At 45.5% G+C, this 22,723-nt stretch overlaps 1 protein-coding gene across 1 annotated transcript; it reads right to left on the reverse strand.

Annotated features, from left to right (window-relative positions):
• Positions 1 to 1,367: 1,367 nt before the first annotated feature.
• On the reverse strand, positions 1,368 to 20,397 carry tle3a (TLE family member 3, transcriptional corepressor a). Its single transcript, XM_084554988.1, has 20 exons — positions 19,950 to 20,397; positions 19,277 to 19,431; positions 18,644 to 18,744; positions 18,375 to 18,438; positions 16,977 to 17,021; positions 12,745 to 12,807; positions 12,401 to 12,475; positions 8,644 to 8,865; positions 6,630 to 6,752; positions 6,220 to 6,270; positions 5,968 to 6,120; positions 5,367 to 5,499; positions 5,088 to 5,263; positions 4,913 to 4,986; positions 4,581 to 4,830; positions 3,835 to 4,082; positions 3,559 to 3,706; positions 3,311 to 3,461; positions 3,018 to 3,094; positions 1,368 to 2,722 (listed from the first exon to the last, which is right to left on the reverse strand). The coding sequence occupies exons 2-20, from the start codon at positions 19,298 to 19,300 to the stop codon at positions 2,615 to 2,617; spliced, it is 2,286 nt and encodes a 761-aa protein (XP_084411114.1). The 5' UTR covers positions 19,301 to 19,431; positions 19,950 to 20,397; the 3' UTR covers positions 1,368 to 2,614.
• Between the last annotated feature and the right edge of the window lie 2,326 nt (positions 20,398 to 22,723).

A 22,723-nucleotide genomic window follows, 5' to 3' on the forward strand; every position in this document is an offset into this window, starting at 1 on the left:
AAGTGAGGAAGAAAATTGTACTTGAGCAAGGAGCTTAAGCTACAAATGCACACAGGAAGTACACACTTCAGCAATGTGGGAAAAGAAAGACTATAGCCTTTAACAAATGAGCCCGTGAGAGCGGAGCATGGCGGCTGGCTCCATGCTGAAAGCATCCGGCCCTGCTTTTATAATCTAACAACAACATCCCTGAAGAGGCAGCCATATGAAGGGCTCACAGCTTCAAGCACAGAGTCCTAGAAGAGCGTTGCTCTGGAGTGGAAGGATTGGGCCATTCACCCTATCCTGCCCAAAAGTATTCAGCTACCAAAAGACCACTCAAGAGAACTCAAGAGCAGTGTTTGCGTCATATTTCTGAAGTGGCACTGCATAAAACCGCTGCCTTATTGTATCACTTTGAGATGGCTGTGTGATTTCATGGCTGCTGCTATACATGGAAACAGCACAAAAAAAAAAAATGGTGGCTGCTAACAGTGGCCTGAATCGGTGCAGCACACTGTGACTTTGAACACCGCACCACGTTCATTCTTAAAATATTAAAGCGAGCTCAGTAATTTTCTGAGTTAAAGCCGATGCATGAGGTTCCTAGCAGCCTCTCTAACAGCACCCAGAATGTCTCCCTCTCATGTCTGTAGTTCTCCCGAGACCGTTGTCAGCTCCTTTCTGAATGCATTTACTGATGTACTTCCATTTACTGTCAAGCAGAGCCAGCATGTGAATAAGATTGCATGTACTGCAGACTAGAGCAAGTCCTCACTAGCAACACACAGAGCAACAGAGACTTTTAGGACACATTTCTGGTTTTCAGACGAGGAAAGTAGACCCAAGAGACATTCAACATGTCAGTTCATGTAGTACATTTCCCTGTTTTCTGAGACTGCCTCTTACAAGAAGCAATAATTGGACATTTTGGGAAAAAAAAAAGATGATCTGCTTTCCTACGATCATATGACCATATAACATGAGGTGCAGCAGGAAAACAGTTAGCTTAGCACAAGACTAGAACTAGGGAAACAGCTAGCCTTGCTCTGTCGGGCAAATTCAGTCTACCAGCTCCTTTAAGCTCCATGATTCAAAAACATTTTTAACAATTATGCACATAAGCCTGTTCAGATTAAATAAACACATAACTGAATTAGTAAGCTTTGGACAATGTTGCATTCTAACTGTCAAGTTAGCCATTTCTCCTTTCTTTCAGTCTTAATGCTCTGCGGTAGGTTCATTTTTATGTATACACATGAGAGTGGTATCCATCCACTTACAAGAAAGTTCATATGCATACGACCCAAAAATTCAAACTATTCCATAAAACCTACAGCAGCAGCAGCATGGCAACAGCACTATAGAAATTCAGTCAAAATTAGTTTATATAAAAACAGTTTATTGATTTATCAACAACTGTCAACTGTACAATCCTTATGGATGATGACACGTGTATGAGACACAGTCTGACTTGTGTTGATGCAGAGACTGTTCCCGTCTATGAGAAGATTGTAGTGGAATATTATGAAATACTGAAGAAAGCAAACAGTATACCCAAAATGTCAAATGTGGTAATGGCTTCGCCTGCCACCTCTACGAGTAACCATGAAAGTGTTGCATATCAGTCACAGGCCATCAAACAAAGAGGCAATAATTAACGCTTATAGACTGATGACTAAACGTTGCTGGGTGGAGCAATGAGTTTTCATACAATAGTGGAGTCAACACATTGAGCTCAAGTCACAGCTGCTTCTGTGTGAAATCCATCAGTCCCGCAGTTGATAGTTATCCATTTTGATGTTATAGAAAGCAGCCAGTGTTCAGTGATAGGTCTTCATTTCAGAGTTGAATTTCTGCTGAGCAGGGCCAAAGGATAGGCGTAAGTGGAAACCATGATTTTCTCCTTCTTCCTGTCAGAAAAAAGGGCCTTTCCAGAATTCTCTACTGCTAAAATCCAAATGTCTGTGTTACAGAAAATAGCAAAGAAAAAAAGGCCGTTGTCGGGGAGAAAAAAAAATCCAAATTAGATTTCCGAAAAGGTCATTCTGGACAACGAACATGAAAAAAAGCCAAGGAGGGAAAAAACTGAAATAGAATATCCTCTTACAAAGTCCTAATCTAATTTCCATCCCCCGAGGGGACAGAAAATCACGGAGAGAACAAGAAAGAACCATCACAAGCGTAACTGGACACCAAAATATAAATCTATAAAAGGCCTTTTATTACTCCATTATGTACACTTTTCACAGGACCTCCAAGGAGAAGCTCCAGAGCGAAGCGCCGCTTCTAGTTGTGTCATGGAACTTTATCTCCACATTAAAAAGGACGAATAAAAAAAGAAATATCCAACAAACAGAAAAACAGCAAGACATTATTTTCTTCTTAGTGCCTTGGGAAACTGCACTCGCTGTACAAGTGTTAGTTGTATGAGTGAGGAAGGGCAAAGCTGAAGGACACAGCATCCAGGGCCACAACAGCACTGCCATCCATTTCAGTCTGGCACTGCCAAACCTCCTGCCCATCCACCTTGGGGCTGCAGGCAACATCCATGCTGTCTGTGTGAGGGAAGGTAGATGGAGGAAGAGTCTACTGTTCCTGAGCATGACCATGCTCTGATCCAAAGCAGTCTGTTTTAATAGATCACTTCATATACAGTGGCCTTCTTGTCACCAGAGCCTGTCACGATATACTTGTCGTCTGTCGAGATGTCACAGCTCAGGACAGATGAGGACTCCTTGGACTGTTTACAGAAAAGAAGATAAAAAACATTTTAGTCTTCAAAGCAGTTAATATGCTCAATTACATTTATAGTTAAGTGGAGAAGATTAGCTGACTACAGGACCAGATTAGATTGCAGTGACATCAAGTTCTGGCCTGACATCCCTCAAAAAGACTTCTTTGTCAGGTCAATAATTCAGGTTCAGTTTTCACTGATAGGATAGTCCTGTCAGACAGCGGTCGCAGTGTCCTTCCTCTCAGAGACAACTGGGCACACTTTTGCCTGGGCTGCAGACAGAAAGTATTGATCTGCATACCTGGAATATGCTGGCGCCATAAGGAGTCCTCCAAGCATTCAACAGATTGTCCTTCCCAGTGCTTACGAACCATTTACCTGCCAAGAAAACAACACAGCCATCAGACTACCTTGGACTGAGAAGTGATAGAAAAAAAACCCCCTACAAATAAAGAGTTATAGCATCCCAACTTTGAGAACACATAAAGGCCTCTGCAGTTTTAGCACTAAATTAAATAGGACAAGGTAAGGAGTGCTGGCAGTTCAGTATAGTCAGCATTCTCCCGTGCTCTTTGTATGCGTGTTTGTTCATACCACAATAGGCGAACTTGAGGGAGAGGACACAGCTCTCGTGCAGGTGGAGCTGATACTTGTCAGGCTTCGAATGGTGCAGCACCTCCACGTTGCTGCTCTCCATACCCACAGCAAGCCACTCTCCAGTCGGACAGTAGCCCAAGGAGAAGATCTGGAGATAGAATAGACTGTTAGTTAGCAAGCTTTCACAATAAATCTGGGGTTGCGTTTATGCGAGTGTCCATCTCTTCTATGTTTAAGGCTCGTACCTGTGAAGTGAAGTCATGCTGCTGCAGCTGTCGACCCTCCCTCAGATCCCAGGAGCGAACAGTGTTGTCGAGACCGCCTGTCCACAGCTTTGTGCCATCATGGGATATGTCAATACAGCTAGCACCATCCGTGTGACCCTGGAACTGCCTACAATCAAAGTCAGAGGGCATACAAACATTTATTGATATGCTCTTTTAAAAGGTCTCGCACAAGAGAAATTCTGTTGTGGGGCCAAAGCCCACACACTCTAAATAAGTATTTTTTTTTCTCCCGACCTAACAAGAGTCTGGTTGTGCAGGTCCCAAACGGCAATGTTTCCATCACTGCAGCAGGAGAAGCAGACTTTGGCGTCGGGGCTGATGGCCAAGGCGTAGCATGCCGGGGCTGAGGAGGTGAGCTCAGCCTTGATGCGGGGTGTCTGAGAGGCCAGATCCCAGATGGTCAATGTGCTGGCCTCGCCTCCAACAATCAATGTGCGACCATCAGGCAGCAGCTTACAGGAGCGGATGTAGTTATCCCTGTTCTGTTGCACAGAGGACAAAGTGAATCAATACATGTTCGGAGGAGTGGAGCTGGAGAGAGAGAGATTTAGGAACAAATCATGTGACGTAATAACAAATGAACCAAAAACCTAATATGAACGGAGAAGACGAATTTTTGGCTCGACGAATTTACACATTTTTTTGGATGATGTTTACATTTCAAGTCAACTATAAATTATCAGAAAATGTTTTGCGATGTTTATCATGTCTTTCCTTGTTTGTTACAAGAAGTAATCTCCTCTGATTTATACAAACACTGAGTAAAAGCATCAGCTGCATTTTTGTTCCAATGCCTTCGCTGTCAAACTGTCAGAGTGATGTGCTCCTCATGTAACTAAGGATTATCCCATTGTTAGTGGAAATGGGTCACATATAAACAGCTCATGTCTTTTAAAACAACTGCTCAAAAAGAAGTAAGTATAAAAAAAAAAAAAAAAAGTTGTTCACGAGCAGAAAGCAGAATCAGCAGAGGGTCTCACCAGACAGTCCAGTTGGGACACAGGGCTCTTGCTGCCGGGTTGGCTGATGTCCCAGATTTTGACACAGCCTTTGCCACCAGTGTAGACGTGACGTGTTGGGTTGCTAATGGTAACAGCGCACACCACCTCGCCGTGGCTCAGCGTGTTGATCTGGCGTGCGTGGCGGGGGATACCGGGGCCGATCAGGGCATCGGGCGGGAATGGCACAGGCTGCATCTGGCCGTCGGCACTGACATGGAAGGAGTACGCTCTGTAGGAAAACACAGAGTTTGTGTTTGATAACGGTGCTGCCTTTAAAAATGGATGCGCAACACATCTGGTGAGACACTTACGGTTTGCCGCCAGAAATGGATGTGAGGCTCGCTGGAAGGCCTGGGGCTCTCATGTGGGAGTGAGGATCAAATCCCTAAAAGACGATCAGATGGAAATGTTTCAACAGATCCGTTAGTGACCCGTGAACACAGCAAAATCCCACAAGGCGGTCTATGTGAAGTGAGAAGTTGTTACCATTGGGGAGCGACCATAGGCTGCAGCTGCTGCGGCGCTCATCTGAGGGGAGATGTGCAGACCAGCGTACACCCCAGGACTAGTAAGGCCTCCATTCATTTCATGATGGCCCATCATGGCAAAGGGGGTAGGATAGGAGCCTGCAATGGACAGAGGGGTTCGCAAAGCTGGGGCTGCTGCAGACAAAAACAAGAAAAGGATATTGGTATGTGAGATGACAATACGGAATGGAAAAAAACATTACTTCAGTTTCTAGAGAAGAAAAAGAATGGTACCAACCAAGAGCCTCCATGCCTGGTGGTTTGCCCAGTATGGGTCTGAGCCCAGGAGTGGAGCTGGTGCCAGGGGTGGGGGCATCGTTTCGGGGGGTGGGGGTGTTGGATTTGAGACCAGGCGTGGAGGATTTGTCATTCTGTCAAGGGAATGAGAGAGCAAGCACATTCACAATCCCAGAAAGTAGGCACTGTGCAGGCTGACAATTTGAGAGCAAACTGAACTTAATCCAATCTAATTCTGACAACCCTCATAGTCCTGCAGAGCCATAAACTGCTATTTATTCTAAAACCTATTATGGTCACAATGGAGATGGGGCCGTTTTTATCCCCTTACTGCTTTGGCTTTAATCTTTTAGTGAGGCAGAGGGGAAAAATCCTGGAATAGTTAAATACATTGAGCTATTAACAGAGAAGACCTGACTGATCCTGATGCGGGACAATATTATCCCTGACGTTTAGTCATGCACTTAAAGCACAGACAGCCATTCCTAATCCACTGCAGAAAACGCCCTAGATCTATTTGAACGCAGTCCTTTGCTCTCTCTGCAATTCTCATTTAAAACCCTTTCTGTCCTAGTTTGCCCGCAATTCTCTTGATGTCTTACGTGACTGAGCTCCTTGGCCTTGGAGGACGGTGTGCTTCCAGAGGACGCCACTGACGCAGGGCTGTTGGGCGTGTCCTTCTTTGGAGGGCGGGGCTTATCAATGCCATTTTCAGGTGGTGAGTGGGCTGGACTTGCCCGCGGAGTGGCAGGATCCTTGAGAAAACACAGCAGCAGATTTCTGATGTTTATGTATAACCGCAACCTCCAGGTATATGTTAACACGCCTTTACGATTACAGGCTACATCGCTTACCTCGTTGGACACGTCTACCACCAAGTCATCACTTTTCTCTCCATCACTGTCCTGTAAAGATAGTTAAGAAAGCAATCAAAATAAATGATTACTCTTTGTCATTTTGGGAAATAAGCTTATTTGCCTTCTTGCTGAGAGTTGGATTAGCCTGGAGCCTGGAGCAGTGACTTCCTGGAGTCTTGTTGTCACAGTGAGGTTGCCAGGCAACCAGCATAGACTCCAGGAAGTCACTTTTCTAAGCCAAAGATTGCCCTGCACATGTACCCCTAAAGATTTTGATTGTTGTATGGTCAATAAAATGCTGTAATGGTGATGGACAGAGGCACGATTTTCTTTTATTCTTTGGACAGAAGGTGGCAAACTGTAGCTGCAGCCTCATAACAGACATGACGGTGGTATTAACGACTTACATATCTACTCATGCTGTCCTTCTCCTCCACTTTGCGTTTCTTAGAGTCCAAACTGTAGTCAGAGGAACTGCGATGCTTCTCACTGGCTGTGCGCAAGCTTTCTGATGGGGATATAGAGTTATTCTGCAAAGAGAAAACCAAACACGCTTTATTACCATTTCGCCTGCCTTCATAAAAGAGAGCAGCGAGCCATTCATCCATTACAAATTCACAGGGAACACACTGTGCCAATCCAAACACTAAAAATGCCTTATTCACACAACGATGGAAACAGCAGACTCTTAAAATGCAGCTGTAGGGCCAACTCCGAACAGTACCCTGACACCAGCCAAGCCCAATCTCACACACAAGCCTGTCCCTGGCCACATAACAGAATAGGCTGTTATCTGAACTGAAAGGCGGAGGGCTTGTTTTCCGAGCTGGGCTCCCCTCCTCCTCATAACTGGACAACAAACAGCCTCACAGGGACATGAGCAGTGTGTTGTGTCTGAACAGAGGGCCTTTTCTCCAGAGTCAGTCAGGCTAAGCGTGAGAGAGAGAGAGAACAGAGGAGAGAGACACAGAGGGAAATAGCGAGAGGGGAAAAAACTATATGTCGTGGGCACTGGACATTGATTGCAGCAGCGCGCTTGGGCACCATGTCAGTTCAGGCTTTGAGCTCTGATAAAGAAAGAGAATCTATATCCTGCCAGTGGGCACGGCAGTGTGGGACTGACTGGTGCTTCTTCATGGAGCCTGCCCACACAAGCTGGGACAGCTCACTCTAAACGCCAATAGAATAGGAGGCACTAGGCAGGTGTCCAGCAGCTTTCACAGGAGTTTGCCATTTGCTTGTAAACTGCCAAGTTCTCCTGATTCCCTCTGTCCCTCATCCGAGAACCAGAGCAACAACATGGACGAAGTCAGTGGCAACCCAGAGAAGCGAACAATGGCTGATGGACTAGCAGTCTGGGCAAAGGGCCACCGTCTGCATAATGGCTGACCTTTAAAGAGATGCTTAGCGTGACTCATTAACCAAAGTCACCACTCTACTATCAGATGACCTGGGACGAGAGCGCAGAAACAAAACAGGCCCGCTAATCGCCGCAGGAGTTCCATTTCTTCAGACATGACTGCCCCCATTCAGCGGGCTCAGCCTACGGAAACACAATCTCACCGGCCCATCACGAGCCATCAGAGATCGCAGCATTTCAAATAAAACGCTTTAGCAGGTCCAGCCAGACGGGGTGGAGGAAAAGAAAACAAAACAACTCTCCATTTGTGTTCATAAATATTCATCCCATGCCGAGGAGAAGAAAGAGTGAGCTGGTAAACAAGAGAGACAGTAGACGGGATCAAATAAATCCTTTAAGAAGGGTGAACTCCAAGTCCTTTTTTAATTGTGATGAAATTACAAGGCTTCTAATCTCTCCAACATGATACCAGTCATTCCCCTCTGGATTAAACACACAGGGTTTATATTCCAAACCTCATTTTCCATTAATCATTTTATTGAAAACAGATTACGACAGCGCATGAAATCAGTGATAGCACGCAGATAGAGGGAATATTTTCTTGACATATGCCGTGGAGCTAAAAACAAAGCCTGCAACAGATGTAGTTTTGGACACTCACCGTGTTCTCTGTATTGCAGACATCACAATGGCAGTCGAGGTGATGATGAAACCGAGTGGAGCAAAAAAGAAAAACAAGTCAGTTAGCACATCATAACAGATGCTTCTGGCTGAACGTGAGAGAATCAACTGCAGGGCACAAGGCCCCTGCCTATCACCGTGTACTGGAGCTTGTTGAATAGCTTATGCAGTCATGGGCTGGGAATGTACCAGCTCATTACCCAGACAGAATGTGAACAGACAGGATGTGCTCCTCACCTAAGGGCCCGACAACGCTGCTCTAGAGAGAAGCCCGCCACACTAAATTGGTTTTGGCCCGTTTAACATCTTTTCACTACTGATGAATTTAATATATATATATTCCAATTCTTCCAAATAAACTGGTTAGACAGTGATGAGACTGAGGTTAACTCCTCACCTCTGTGCTCGAGATCGTGGTGGTTCTTCTCATCCTTCACCGGGAGGTGGGCTTGGCTGCCCAGAGCACCGAGCGCCAGCAGGCCTGATCCTGAGCCCGTCACTGGGGGGAGGCCGGGCGGCTGCAAGCCTGACGGGTGAGGTGGCAGCTGCACTGGAGGCCCATGAGCAGCATGGGAGAGGTGCTGCGCCTGGAGCTGCTGCTGCTGTAAGATGACAGGGAGATAGACAGACAAACACCAAGTGGGTTGGAGGGAAAAGGCAAGGAGAAACCACATCCTAACCATGAGGCTGATCACTTAAACCCCCCGTGATATTAGCACATTCACACATCTATTACTGTCAGGAACAGACAGCAATCCCCCTCAGTGCTATTTCCATACCAGGCCAGGGTGGCATAAGCCCTAGATGTGCGCCGAGGAGAGAAGAACTTACGACTAAGAACCATCTCAACATGTCTAATGAATGAGACGCGGGGCCCCAGACTTTCAGTCGCACAGTGTTAGCGGTGTACATTGAGAACAGAATTACAGAAATATTTGTCATTCTAAATTAATGGAAAACAGCAACGCCAAGTTTGATTTACAGCTTAACACAGAGAAAAACATTTCCAATAAACTAATGCATTCCATACTGCAGCACTGCAGAGCTCCTGTGCCATCAATGAGTCAAGCAATCGTCTTACAGAACATGGAGCAGTATAGGAATCTGTCAGGCTGTGGGCTAAACAACTACTCTCCTTTTAAACACTTCAAAAACACAACCAGTGTCTCTTAACTACTCTTGCGTTCCTGGATTGACAGAACATGAATCATTCGCACACCCAAACTTTAAGAGACTGAGGGAACGCTAAGTGCCAGAAGCTGGCACTCCTTCGCTCTCACTCTGAGTCTTTGAGTGTGTTTTTGAGTGTGCGTCTGGAAGGCTGCTCTGGGAGCCAGGACCAGGGGTCCCATGCTGGCACTCAGTCAACCCTCCAATATTCACCATCAATATTTGAAAGGCACAGGGAAATAGATGGGAGTTAAAAGGCACTCAGCATGGAAGTAAGCAGTTTAAAGCAAGGTTAAATAATACTTAGCTAAGACACCAATAAAAACATCAGCAATTTATTACCCGTCTGTGAGCCAGCTGAATAATTCAGCTGCTGTTACAGCATGCACCTCTCTCTTTTACAAGACGGACTTCAATCAGTGGCCATTTATGGCCATTTCAGGAATACTGGGATCTATGTAATGACTATGAGGGTGGTACAACACATTGAACAAGGCCATGGGCAGGGCCAACACATAGTTAAAAATACATTAACTCAGCAGGAACTTGCTTTCAAATTAACTCTTTAAAACAGAGTCCCAGGAAAAAACATACTACCAAAATATCTCCTTAAAACCCTTAACAGGGAGGTTCCTTATAATTGCTTCTTGACTTTTTCATTATCTGCCCTGGGGGTGAGGACTAGATTGGAAAATGGTGCGGTTTTTATCTTGCAACCTTGTCCTTTGCTCCGTGGTGCAGATGTCAATCCAATTACAAAATGTACCCGGGACACAGAGATAGAAAGAACCTAAGAGAAGAGTGAGTGTGTTATAATATTGTGTCCATGAGGGAAATTAAGGAGCCAGTTCATTGGCAGGGGAGAGCCATCCTTGCTCATTGTGTTTAATGAGGCACTGATGGGTAATAAGCATGGTTGATCAGCAAGAGCCCTCATTAGAGGGCCATAAATGAAGACAATAATAAATAAAAAAGGAGTCTGGCCTATTTCCTCTAATTTAATATTCCAAGATAAAGACATACGCTCTTTTTTCTCAGACTAAGTGTAGCTATAGAAAAAAAAAACACACACAGGCAAAACTGAGCAAATGTATTGTGGTAGTATTGGGTGTGCTAACAAAACAGCTATAAAGAAATGCATAGCACTTGGGCAGGAAAACTGCCACAAGACATGCACAAGCCCTTCAAGCCCAGATGTGTGCACACAGCAAATCCATTAACACCAGCATGGCACAGGTAGATATCTGTGGATGCCACTGACCATGACAGCAGGGCAGGCAGCTTGCTGCTGCTGGAAAGGAGGACAGAGTGGTCAGAGCTAAAGCTGCTACAGATGCTCTCTCTCTCCTCTCTTCTCTTCTGCAGTCAATGGGTTTTAGAGGCTAAAGAAACATTTTACTCACTCCTTTAAAACAAACTCAAAGGGGGAAAGGTTATCTGAACGGCTTCTTGTTGACTTGAATATTGTGTAATTTCTAATCAAACAGGAAGCAGCACTACTCAGATTCAGTGCAAGCAGCTGCCCTAGTTGCATTCTATTAATGGCCCTGAGCTCCATCAATAAGACATGCAACTGGCTCCTGGATGCTGCCTGTCTGCCTGGCACGCTCTTTCACCGCACCTTGCCTTACAATATACATGAGGGCCTTGGCATGCCTACACAGCCTCTCCTTAATAAATAACTAATGGAAAGGTATTCGTAAAACATACAGTAGCTACATTTCGACCTCCACTGACACGAGCAAGCTGCGTGACTTGGGTGGAGGTCTCGCCGCCCTGGTGCCACACAGGGCCGCCGACTAAAATCATGAATGGGCTCCTCGAATATTTTATAGGACGTAAATCTTTAATTCTACCAATTTTAAATTATAGACAGAGATGAACACAGAGTCACAGTGAAAGGATCACAGCAACAGATTCAGATGAACAGCAATAATCCAGCATTCTGCTGATCTCAATTCGAAAAATCTCACACACAGGACGGAGCCAGGGTTAAAATTTGTTATTCTTAGGAACAACTGCTGCTCGCAGCTGCTCTGCTTTGGTGAAAGTGTAATAAAGTATCTGCTCCAGTCCAACAGATACAAAAACAAACAGCTCTCCATCACCTCAAGACACCTGCTCAGACAAATTCCAGGGAGCAATTATCCTGGAACAAAAGGTCACCAAGGGGGCATTAATTGAATTCCAATATGTGCCCCAAGTCATCAAGTCAGCCTTTTGGGTCGGTCTCCAGTGCATGCTAAAGATTCAACTGTAGTAATAAGATCACTGATAGCCTGAGCTTTGTATCGCCAGTGAAACCAATCACTTCTGATTCAGGAGGGCAGCGTGGGTACAGCTGATCAATGGGGAGCAGATGGTGTTTTGAAGCAGTGATGAACACCATACATTACTGCTCAGCGCTGTGTTGTGCAAAGATCTGTGCTGCAAAGCCGCAGTGATGGCTGACTGCTGTCTGCGCTGTCTGGGCTAGGCAGCAGTGCTGACTGGGTTGTGTTCACCCTCAGCCTTTTAATTCCCACAGATATCCAGGTCAACAGTGAGGGATGAGGCTCCTCGTTAAAACCTTAGCCAATTAAAGCAACACGGGCTGCGAAGGGGATCTCGAGAGCTCTCACACTCGCATTTATAAACACACAACAAGGCAGTGAAGATGCCACCGAGACCAAAGCTGAAGCAACAGACCGGCTCATGAGGGCTACACTCGTTGTGTATATAGTTGGATCTTACTGGTGAACAACGTGGCATGAAACTAGAAGACATATATATGTTAACACATTTGATTGAAGGGGCAAATCTGCACTATAACTTCTACTGTGTTCACTTAACACTTCTGACTACTTGGTGCATGAAGGTGTAGTAATGACAGCATTTTATGTGCAGGTTTGCCCCTACCAAAGGTCAAATAAAAGGAATAAAAGGGGGTATACACACGGTGAGAGGCAGATTGGGAAGTCCACGTACCCCGATGATAGCATTCAGCTCAGTCATAGTCACCTGCTTAGCCCTCTCCACTGCCTGAGCAACCTGCTGTTGGTGCTGGAAGAAACACATTTATAAACATTATTTGGATACGCCAACATCTATCACACACTCGCACTCATTTATCTGTGAATGTCACACTTCATTTTCACTGCACTACTGGAATTTGAAAAGGGAGGGCTAATGCCCCCCCCTCACACAATTACTCAAAACTGATTAACCTGAACGGCTCTTATGAGTGATATCTTCAAAATACTGGCAACAATAAGCAGCTTTATTTGAGCACTAAACTGTGACACTGTTTAGAAGTCAGATTCAAAACTCACCTCTTGCGACAGGAAAGGCATAATTTGAGCTAAAATTGCGTTGAGCCGTTTGGCAATCTCCGTCTGGAAAAACAAAAGGGGAGCAAAATGAGACGGTAAAGAATGAAACGGTGACTTCATGTAACCCCGCCTTTAATGTTTACACCGATTAAGTCAATTACTGCGGCAATCAGAACTGCTTGACTCAACATCCTCTAAACAGCGTGATATTGACATTTGAAATATTTAAAACATTAGGAGAGCCCAGGGGGATGGAGCACAGCTGTGCTGAGAGTGCACTCCATGCTAAACGGATATGAGCAGGCAGAGTGCTGCTGTGTTGAGAGGATCCTCTCTCACCCTGCCCTCCTTCCCCTCGTCTGCATCTGCACTGTCCTGCAGTTAACCTCAGAGTTAAACCACACCACCACACCTCAGGAAGGGGGGCCCGCTAACTAGACTGCACTGTTTACTTACATGTGACAGTGCAGGCAACTTACATTAACAATTAACAGCAAAGTGCAAAGACATAACAAGCAGCATTTCCGCTGTTAAGACACCTCAAATCTATGACCGACGCCATTAAATAACAGCCAGCATGTGTAAAGAGGGCAGCTCGCTGAGGCTTTCCAAGAATGAAGCCAAAGCCATCTCTCTCCCTGCAATCAAGTGCCCAGCCCACCACCCTCCAAGCCTCCCATCTATCCACAGAGCCCTGCCTCCATTCTTCTGCTTGTCTACCCACTACCATGGCAACGGCTGCAGCCCTATCTTGCTGGGATCATTATGCAAATGGCACCTCTGCTTGACCGTAACAGGCTTTAAAATCATATTACGTGCTTGGAGGCAGGTCATTAAATTGAATTTTCAGCCTGTCGATCACATAAACGCACCAAATGAATGGTGGATAAAAAGAGAAATGGGAGGAGGATTGAGGACCGGGGAGTGATCCGCCCCCCCTCTCCTGTAAAAACACTACACAGCCGGCTCGCTCTGCCTCCTTTTCCTTCCAGGGATGGGAGATGAGACTTTCAGGTTCAAGCTCTGCACTGGGAGCAGAAAAATAACAGTGCCAAAGCTACATCATCTATGGAATTTATGAGCTGCGGTTCAACCCAGGGCCACTGCGGAACACAAACACATCACAGGGATTTTCTCTGATTTTTCATTTGGAGCAGCACACACAATGTACTTTGCAGACCGCCAGCTTATTTATTACACATGGCAGAAATGCCAGGCAGTTTTGGCAGCCAGACATATTACCTCCGAGCAGAGCCAGAGAGATTGGAGAGTAATGTCCAACAGAACGAGACCTGCTGACCCAAGCTGCAACATGGATAGCTACTTAGCCAGGAGAGCCAGCAGGACAAACACTGAGCTAAAGATGAAATATCAGATGAAACACAGCGAAACCCGGGATCAGAGGCAATAATGTTACAGAAAGTACAATAGTCCATAAGATAACACTGATTATAACTTGATTATTAACTGTCCACGAGAAGGAGACTGAACCGCGGTCTCACCTGACACCACAATAAACGTGACCTTCAACTAATAAAGCACAGATAGGGTTAGATAAATGTTTTATGGGCATTAGTATTAATGCAGTGTAGTAAGTGCTCTAGAAAGAGTCGAAGAAGACCCTCAGAAATGGTTGAAAAGCTACAGGGTCTGTATAATCCATGTTTGTTGAGATAAGCCATGTAAATAGCAGTCGAACATTTGACAGGATTTGTGAAAAGGGCCTTGAGCGCGCAGTCCATTCCTCTGTAGCTTAGTGTCATGGTGACAGCTGGCTGGGAGAGGTCAGGAGGTGGCTGATCCGCTGTGCCCTAAACAACTGGCAGCCTCTCACAACACAACATGCAAATACATGGAAAAGGCATCAACTCAGCTCGCCTCTGCTGTCAACATAGATGCAGTGCAGTGCTGGGAGTTTTTTTTTTTTTTTTCCTCGTTCTGCTGGCAGATAAAAATGGGGCTGTTGTCACTTTAAGTAGATGACAGCTTGGCCCTTGAGAGGCCAGCTTTGCACTGCTGCTACACAATTACAGGTACTCGGACCTGTGTAGCACCACTTTAAGCGCACTCTCAGGCTGGCTTGTCAATGGTGTGCCGAGAGGTATTCGCCTGTTGCTATCATAAATGGGGAAACGGGCTCGAGACACTGATGAGTATTAAACGCTGAGGGAAAACAACTGGTGGCTCTGGTCACATGATCCATCTATAAACAATACTTGACTAGTCATGTTTAGAGGGTCAGCAATTTGTCGCAGATGACAGCATTGCCTGGTGAGTGATTTTCCTAGTAAGAAGAAAATCTGATTCACAACAGCAGCTTGTCTAAGTCAGAAAAAAAACAATGTTTCCCATAAGCAGGGATGTTGCACAAAGCCTCAGAGTCTTTGTTGAAGTGAAGGAAGTCCAGAATAAATGTCTAATTGGCATTTGAAGTTATCGATATTGATCTGAGGAAAGCCAAAAGTCGGCCAAAATAGATACAGGAGTCATTATTCTGATTGACCCTGTCAGCAGCAACAGCCAGAAATTTATTTTTTTCAGCCAAAGACATGACACAAGCTTAAAATAAAAAAATAAAAAAACATTCCAGCCCATAACCTTCTAAGCTGTGCCACCGCCGAAACACAACAGAGCAACTTTAAGTTTGTGTAAGTGAACCGGACACCCGACAGTTCACACCCTGAAATTATTACAGCGCATTCGATTCCCACATGACAGATTGGGTATATGGAAGCACTGATGGCATGGAGAGCCACAGTTTCTCAAACCACTTCTCACTGCACGCCTTCTTTTGTATGAACACTGCAGACAGTCTGTTGGCTGACCAAGTTTGCTTTGGCACGGGGAGACAGTTTGCTACTTAGCAAACGATTCCTTGCGGGCATGGGTCTCATGTCTTGTGTTACGACTTCAGGTAACAGCCAAATCTGATTGAACCTCACCAACACACGAGCCCCAAACCCCATGCAGTTCTTGGAAACAAGCACCATATGATGGTAATTACTGGTTGACATCATGCAGCAGAAATTATCCATTTGCATGTACATACTGTCACGGCTGATAGAGAGGGATCAGATAACACCCCCCTCCCTCCCTCCCTCCCCCTCCCACCTCCATCAGTCCATCTCAGCTGTACCGGTGTGTGTATTCTGAAATCTGAATTATGTCCCTGCACAGTAATGAAAAAAGGGCACTGTTAGAGGAATGAATTTCCTCACTACGGAATAAATCTCCTGGCAGGAAAATAATATGCCTGTGTGCATCCAATAATCCATCCCAACCCTGCCTGTTAACCACTCCCCATCTTCTCCTCCTCCCCTGCCTGAGCTGTAAGCTGGGGGAGCTGCAAGGACGGGGCCTGCACTGTTTGCTCACAAACACGCCGTTCAGCAGGTTAGGGCCCCACTGATGAATTATTCAAGCGCTTCCATCAGCTCTGTTGAGGTTCCTGATAAAAGTCAGGCGCTAAAATGGATCAGTCGATTAACCTGTTTACACAGAGCTGGGCTGTTGCCCCTCCCCCAGCTCTATTCTCCAACTCGTCTCCGGCTCCCATCCCCCCTCGTCTTTCCCCCAGTTGGCGATAAGTGCCTGACAGAAGCTATCAGAGCGACCCGAGCCCTGACAGACATGTGGCAGTGTGACACACGGCCCAGACGCTGATGGATCACCCTACTACGCCAATCCGCCATGCCGCCAACGCTGTCATTAACCAAGCTAGGGCAGTCACAGGGGAGGGGACTGCCTCACTGGTTTAACAGCAATGGGCTCTCAGGATTACTCATTCATACAATCTTTATCACTCCGGGAATCAGTGTGCTTGATCCACGGGGCAATACAAGATAGGATCTTTTGATAAAGATAAGGGGATAATAAGCGACTAAAGGACTTTTGCTCCGCTCTTGTAATTACTGTTCATCTCGACAAAAAAAACAGAAAAAAAAACACTGACCTATCAGCACACTCCTTTTAATCATTAAGTCGAAGGCCCAGCCTGCCAAAGTCTACCCTTAATCTTATCAAAAGGTTGAGTCAAATCCAGGCTTGCACATTTTCAAAAAACGGGTTACAGCAATTGTACAAGAAGCGAAACAAGTCTGTGTCGTCTTGTTTGCGTGCGGCCGATCCGCCCGTACACAGCCTATCACTGCTGCTCAGTTCACGTCCTCGTGAATCTGACATCCCCTGACAATGTGGAAAAGCAATGAGCTGGAGAAACTGACGATACATACCTGTTTGTGCATCTCTATGTTCAACCCGTAGGACATCTCGTAATACTGAAACGAAAGCAAAGATTTCATTGAAGTTAGAGGACACGGTGGAATTCACACTCACAATCAGTCTGTGTTATGTTCACTACATGTAAAAGAATATTATATGAGTATTTGTCTACTCATAACCATGATGTCAGTGTAACTAACATAATGCATGCAGCCACAAATCAATGACATTGATCACTATACTAATTACATCACTGCACGGTTTTGAGCATTGATAAAAAACAACCTCTCTTCCAAAGGCAAAGGTGATGAACTAAGATCAGACGAAAACAGGGATTCTTTGAATAAATCGATATTTTGTTGTTTGCAGTGCTGGTGCAAAGAGGGTTAGATTTATTGATCACCATCTTAAGCCCTCAGATCTCCATGATGTCTGTTTACTTAGTGTAACGTGATTGCTCAACACTCTTGATATTTCCAGCCAGGTCAGTCTGTCTGGCTGAAATGTAATCCGCGGAGCCCACAAGTGGCAGCCGGGGCAGAAATGGCTTTCCAGTCAGCGTCTATTTGATGAGGCCAATGCATTATTCAGTCCATTAGCTTCTTCGAAAATTACTCTCAAACAAGAGAGCCATTCTGTCTGAGATCAGAGCCCCACAGCCAGAGCGTAACCTGACACCCTGTGCTGGCTGTGGGATACTTCCCTACATGTTTACCTAACCTCCTCCTTGTCAGGCTGACATGTTGTTTTCCTGCGTAAAAAAAAATAAAATAAAAAAAGTTTAATTTAAGCCTGCACGTATTGGCTTAAATCGTCCGTGCCGTGTTTACCTGGAACAACAGAGCACACTGTCACCGAGGAACCTTCCTTCTGCGTCATGTCTGAACTAATTTCTTGCGTCAGGGGCACACCTATGTTTTTCTTAAAGGCTGCTAAAATAAAAGCTAATAATTAAGGTTTGCAAAGAAAAACTTGTGCGCTAAATAAACTGCTGCATGTTCCACATCCTCCATTTTGTTTACTGTGCTGCATTTTCCCACACACTGCTCCGGGCCTCCGCCATCAGCTCGCACCTAATTTATGGCCATGCATATGTGCGAGCGTGGAGTCTCCTAGGAGAATAATCAGATCAGCACACACAGAGGGCAACGCTGCAGTCGACCCTTGGAGATCAGGGGGCGTGCTATAATGGAGCCTCAGCCCACTGCCTGTCAGGAAGCGCTCCTCTGTAACAACCGGCTACATCCAACCCCCCCTGGGGGCTTTCACAGGCCTGTACCTGACATTCAGCCCGCCCTAACCACCACATAGGTGATCACAATAGCCTGTCTCGCTCCACCCCAAACTAGATCTTCGACAAGCCTTGCAATTTGGAACCATAATTGCTCCCTATTGTAACATAATCTTACCATGACATAGTGGCGCTGCATCTCCGTCTTCTCATTGGCCAGTTTGTCATACTCCACCTTAAGACTAAAATAGAAGACAAGGTGTCATTTTCAAGCCTCTCTATCACTTCAATAAGTCACTCACACTTAACCACTTGACAGCGGCAAAAGAAAAACAGGTCTTTTTTCATTCCTGCAGGAAGTCCAACAGCCAAATATTGGTCTTAACCTTTAAGAATTCAATAGAGAGCAAATGTTGACACTGTTCAGACTTCGCTGATAATCATTACCTGTGATACTGCGCTTGCAGGAACTGAAATTCATCCTTAATCCTGTCACAAGACTCTGCTACGGTGAATTTGAAGCCAGGCTGGCCGGGCTGATGTGGAGCCTGAAAGAGTAAGGTCGTTAACCAAAAAAAAAAAAAAAAGGAAATGAGAAACAGTCCAGTCGTACGGGAGAAAGTTTTATTCATCATTTCCTACATTGTGTCAGAGGAGGAGAACAGTTCTCACACCAGGATAACATCTCCTCTGCAGTGAGGCATTACCACACCAAAGAGGTGGGTCTGCCTCACACCTCCAGGAGCTACACATGAATAGGCGTTCACGCTGAATATGAAATCTAATTTCAAAAATAAATTAAAGCCGCCACCTGTCTTCATATCCAGCACAGTCATATGTAAGTGTCTGGCTGAGTAAATATCTCCAGGCATGCAAACCATCTGCATCCATTTACCACTAAGTGCACATTCTGGTGTAGCATAAATGCATTGTAATCTAAGCATATAGGAATCTGATGACCTGCATTAAGGGAAAACGCTTTGCAGGGCAGATTTCAGGGGGAATCAGCAAAGTCAGGAGCATCAGTGTAGTGTGATAAATATGCAAGCTGCCGTGGAGTATAGAGGAAGCGCGTCTTACCGGATGTCGGCCTTGTGGATACATCTTGAAATGTATCCTTTGTTTATCTCTCCAGTGTGCAGGTCCTTTGGCAAAATGGTAGAAATTTGCTCACAGCCACGGCAGTCTCAGCAGACAGGGGTGAGGTAGGGGGGGTAGGGGAGGTCGTGAAAATCCTGTGGTGGATAAATTACGCGGTTTAAAATCTATAACCGTAAAAAAAGAAAAAAACTTAACTATACACAGTTCACTAATAATAAGTAAGAACAACAAACTAGTCCCAGTGACTGCAGCAGTTCAAAAAGCAGCACTACTGCCGTGCGCTCCTGTCTTCTTGATGACCTTATTCGGTCAATGGTCAGCGAAAAAAAAAAAAAAAAAAAAAATGATTTAAACTGAAGGCTAATTGACTTTTTCCGAGGAAGATTTTTTTTAACGCCTGCATCAAATTGTAGGGAAATCCGATCCTGGATGGTGGTGGAAATTATAATAAAAAAAAATAAATTAAATAAATAAAAAAAAACCCGCTCTAGGACGTCTACAGGCAGGGCCACAACCGACAGCAGCTGGCTTCCACCTACTGTTTGACTCCGCGCACAGACATGGAAGCGGTGCGCTGCTGTGCGTACGCCCCAGAAAGGAAAAAAGAAAAAGAAGCTGAAAAATAAAATCAACAGCTCTGGTGGATACATACCCGTGCGTGCGTCCTAGCCGCCCGTCCGACTTCTGCTCCTGAAGGGGAAAATAAAAAAAAATAAAAATAAAAAATAAAAAAAACAGAGAAGGCTGTAATTCACGCGTTTAATCCCTCGTAGTGTACGCGTGGTGGACAAGCATCCTATCACTCTCCAAAACGCACCCAACCAGGCTGGGAGAGCAGTTGGGAGAGAAAATTCGGTGCGGTCGTAGCTCGATTAAACTTCTTTATTCTTCCTCCCGAGGAGCGCGCGTTAGCCGGTTAATCCCAACGAGGAAAAAAATATATATATATTAAATGTGCTTCCAAAATCTGTCTTCCGACTCGAGGAGATTCTTTAAAAGCGTAACATGGTACTCTCCACAATCTCGCATTTCCCCCAGTTGTCCAGCTTTACCCCGGTTGCCACACACAGGCAGCAGGGCTGAACTGCCGTGAAAGCGCCTATCTGTCCAATCGGATTACTCGGAAGGAATACGGCCACATCTGCCTATCGGAGAGCGACGGCCCCCACGTGGGGGTGCAACGATACATGACATCATCCCGCGGATCCACAAGGCTTCATCCGTCCGTCCCACCGTGTACAACAACAACAACAACAGCAGGCACTGATGCGCCGACGGTGATATCCAAATCTGACAGAGGCAGCGCAAATTCCACACCCCGGCTTCATTATTATTATTAGAGTGTATGTTTCTATTTTTTTTAAATTATTATTATTATTATTTTGCCGCCGAAATAAAGTTGATGAATTTTTTGGGTGAGACCACCAGCGGGACGGGGAGGGAGGGAGGTGTGCGGTGCAACAAGCATTGTTCAATTTTTTACCCCCGTACAAGGAAAATGAAGGAGGTGCGAGTTTGTTGACACAGCGTGGCTATAAAACACGAAACCATGTTGCAGTGAAAAATATAAATTAACGACCAAAACCAGAAATGTTTGGGTTTAACTCCCCCCCCTCTCGGCGCACATACACCGTGAAGGGCACATTAATGACCAATCGATCGACGACATCCACAAAATAGACGCGTCTTTTTTTTTTTTTTTTTCGTTTTGAGAGTCTCGTGATTCTTGCACAACGCGTCCGCCCACCTATCAGCGTTTGGGTGATAGTTGCACAGTGGGGGGAGAGAGGAGGCGATTGCCTTTGTGTGATATGAACATCAGCCATGTCTGCCTCTACGCCTTGTTTTGAAGGCTCGGCTCTGCCCCACGTGGGACTCCTCTGCGGCTTTAAGGCCTCTCGTCCAATGGCAGCGCGGTGCACTTACTCCCCGGCTTCCCATTGGCCCGCTGCCGTCGAGCCTGTCATTCACGGAGCGGGGTTGTCAATCAATACCACGCGGGGTCAAGCGCTGACAAATGCCTGTGCTCCTCGGTCCTCTGCCTGTGAATAGAGCCTGGAATGGCTGCTTAATTAGCTTCGAATGGCTTTTCTCTCCAGTTCAAACAATCTGTTACCACCACGTGGTAATGAGAGCCTACATTAAACAAAGGAAGAAAGGAAGCATGCAAACAGTTGTAACATTACAACCTGTAGTTTTCCTTTACATATGGGGGCCTATGTAGCCGCCACACAAAAGGATCCTGTTTGCCTTTATCACACACCGACCTGTTCCAGCGTTAGACATAGTGATATTAATGTTATGTTGAATACATTTTCACAATCAAACGACCAAAAATAAGACACTTGTCATGTCGTGCTATGGCTGCCAGCTGCGTGTTATCTCTCAGCTGCGGTGAGGAACACCAGATGCATAAAGATGCAGACTAATTGTATTACATCCAATCTTTTAATGAGTAACACACACAGAGCTGATAAATTAGCAAAAGCCGACACAAGTGGAACCTTTACGCTTATATAATATATTATCATGTATGACAGTGAATTATGGTCATGACCATAAAGCAAATTTGACGTAATTCTTGTCAGTCTTGAGTGCAAGAACAACCAGCCACGTTTCACATTGGCTATCGCAGAAGCTTTTGGGGAATGCTAAGGTCACAATGTCACCTTAAGGTCTGAGATTGCCCAGCAGTCGTCTCACTTGTCATTCTTGTCAGCCACCTTGAGGATGTGGGATAACTGTGTTATTTCCAAAAGTATGGAGGCAGTCTGTGAGAAACTCAAGCACACACAAGAGCCGGCGGGCTAATCTCAGCCAGGCACCCCCTCATGCTTTTCAATAGAGTGCTTGGATTAAAGGCAACAAAAGGCTGGGCCAAACCCCAGGGAGAGGGGGCCGTCCGCCCACAGAGACCCCCACACTGTTTATTTACACGGAAACCCCAGCCTCAGTGAAACTCCCACCCTCAGGCATTACACACGGGCCTGTTTGCAGAGGTGGCTCTAATTCTTGACAGAGCAGGGATTGTCCTCGCTCTTGCCACTTTGAACTGGCTAGCAACTCACTTTCCACGTAGCCCAGATATAGCCAGTGAGCAAATATTGTGCTTCTTCCACAGAACAATTTCTTTGGGGTCATATTGTTTAAAGGTAGCTATAACTGCCACACTCTGAGTGTGTTTCTGTGGAAAAACTGTGAGTATACGCTTTGAAATCATGCCTCTGAAGCCAGAGAACGAGGCAAAGATCGAGCGATATGGTGGAACTATTTATCACGAACCTGCACTGGATGTATTTGTAGATTACACAGTATTGGCTCATTAATGTGACTTGCAGTTAATAAATGACATGACCATTTTTCTCTTTCATTACTTTCCTGCACATGATGCAGAAAACGTGGGCCCTGTGACTCCAAGGCTCTGTT

Source organism: Chelon labrosus (genome assembly GCF_963514085.1).
Source record: "Chelon labrosus genome assembly, chromosome: 11".
NCBI lineage: Eukaryota > Metazoa > Chordata > Actinopteri > Mugiliformes > Mugilidae > Chelon > Chelon labrosus.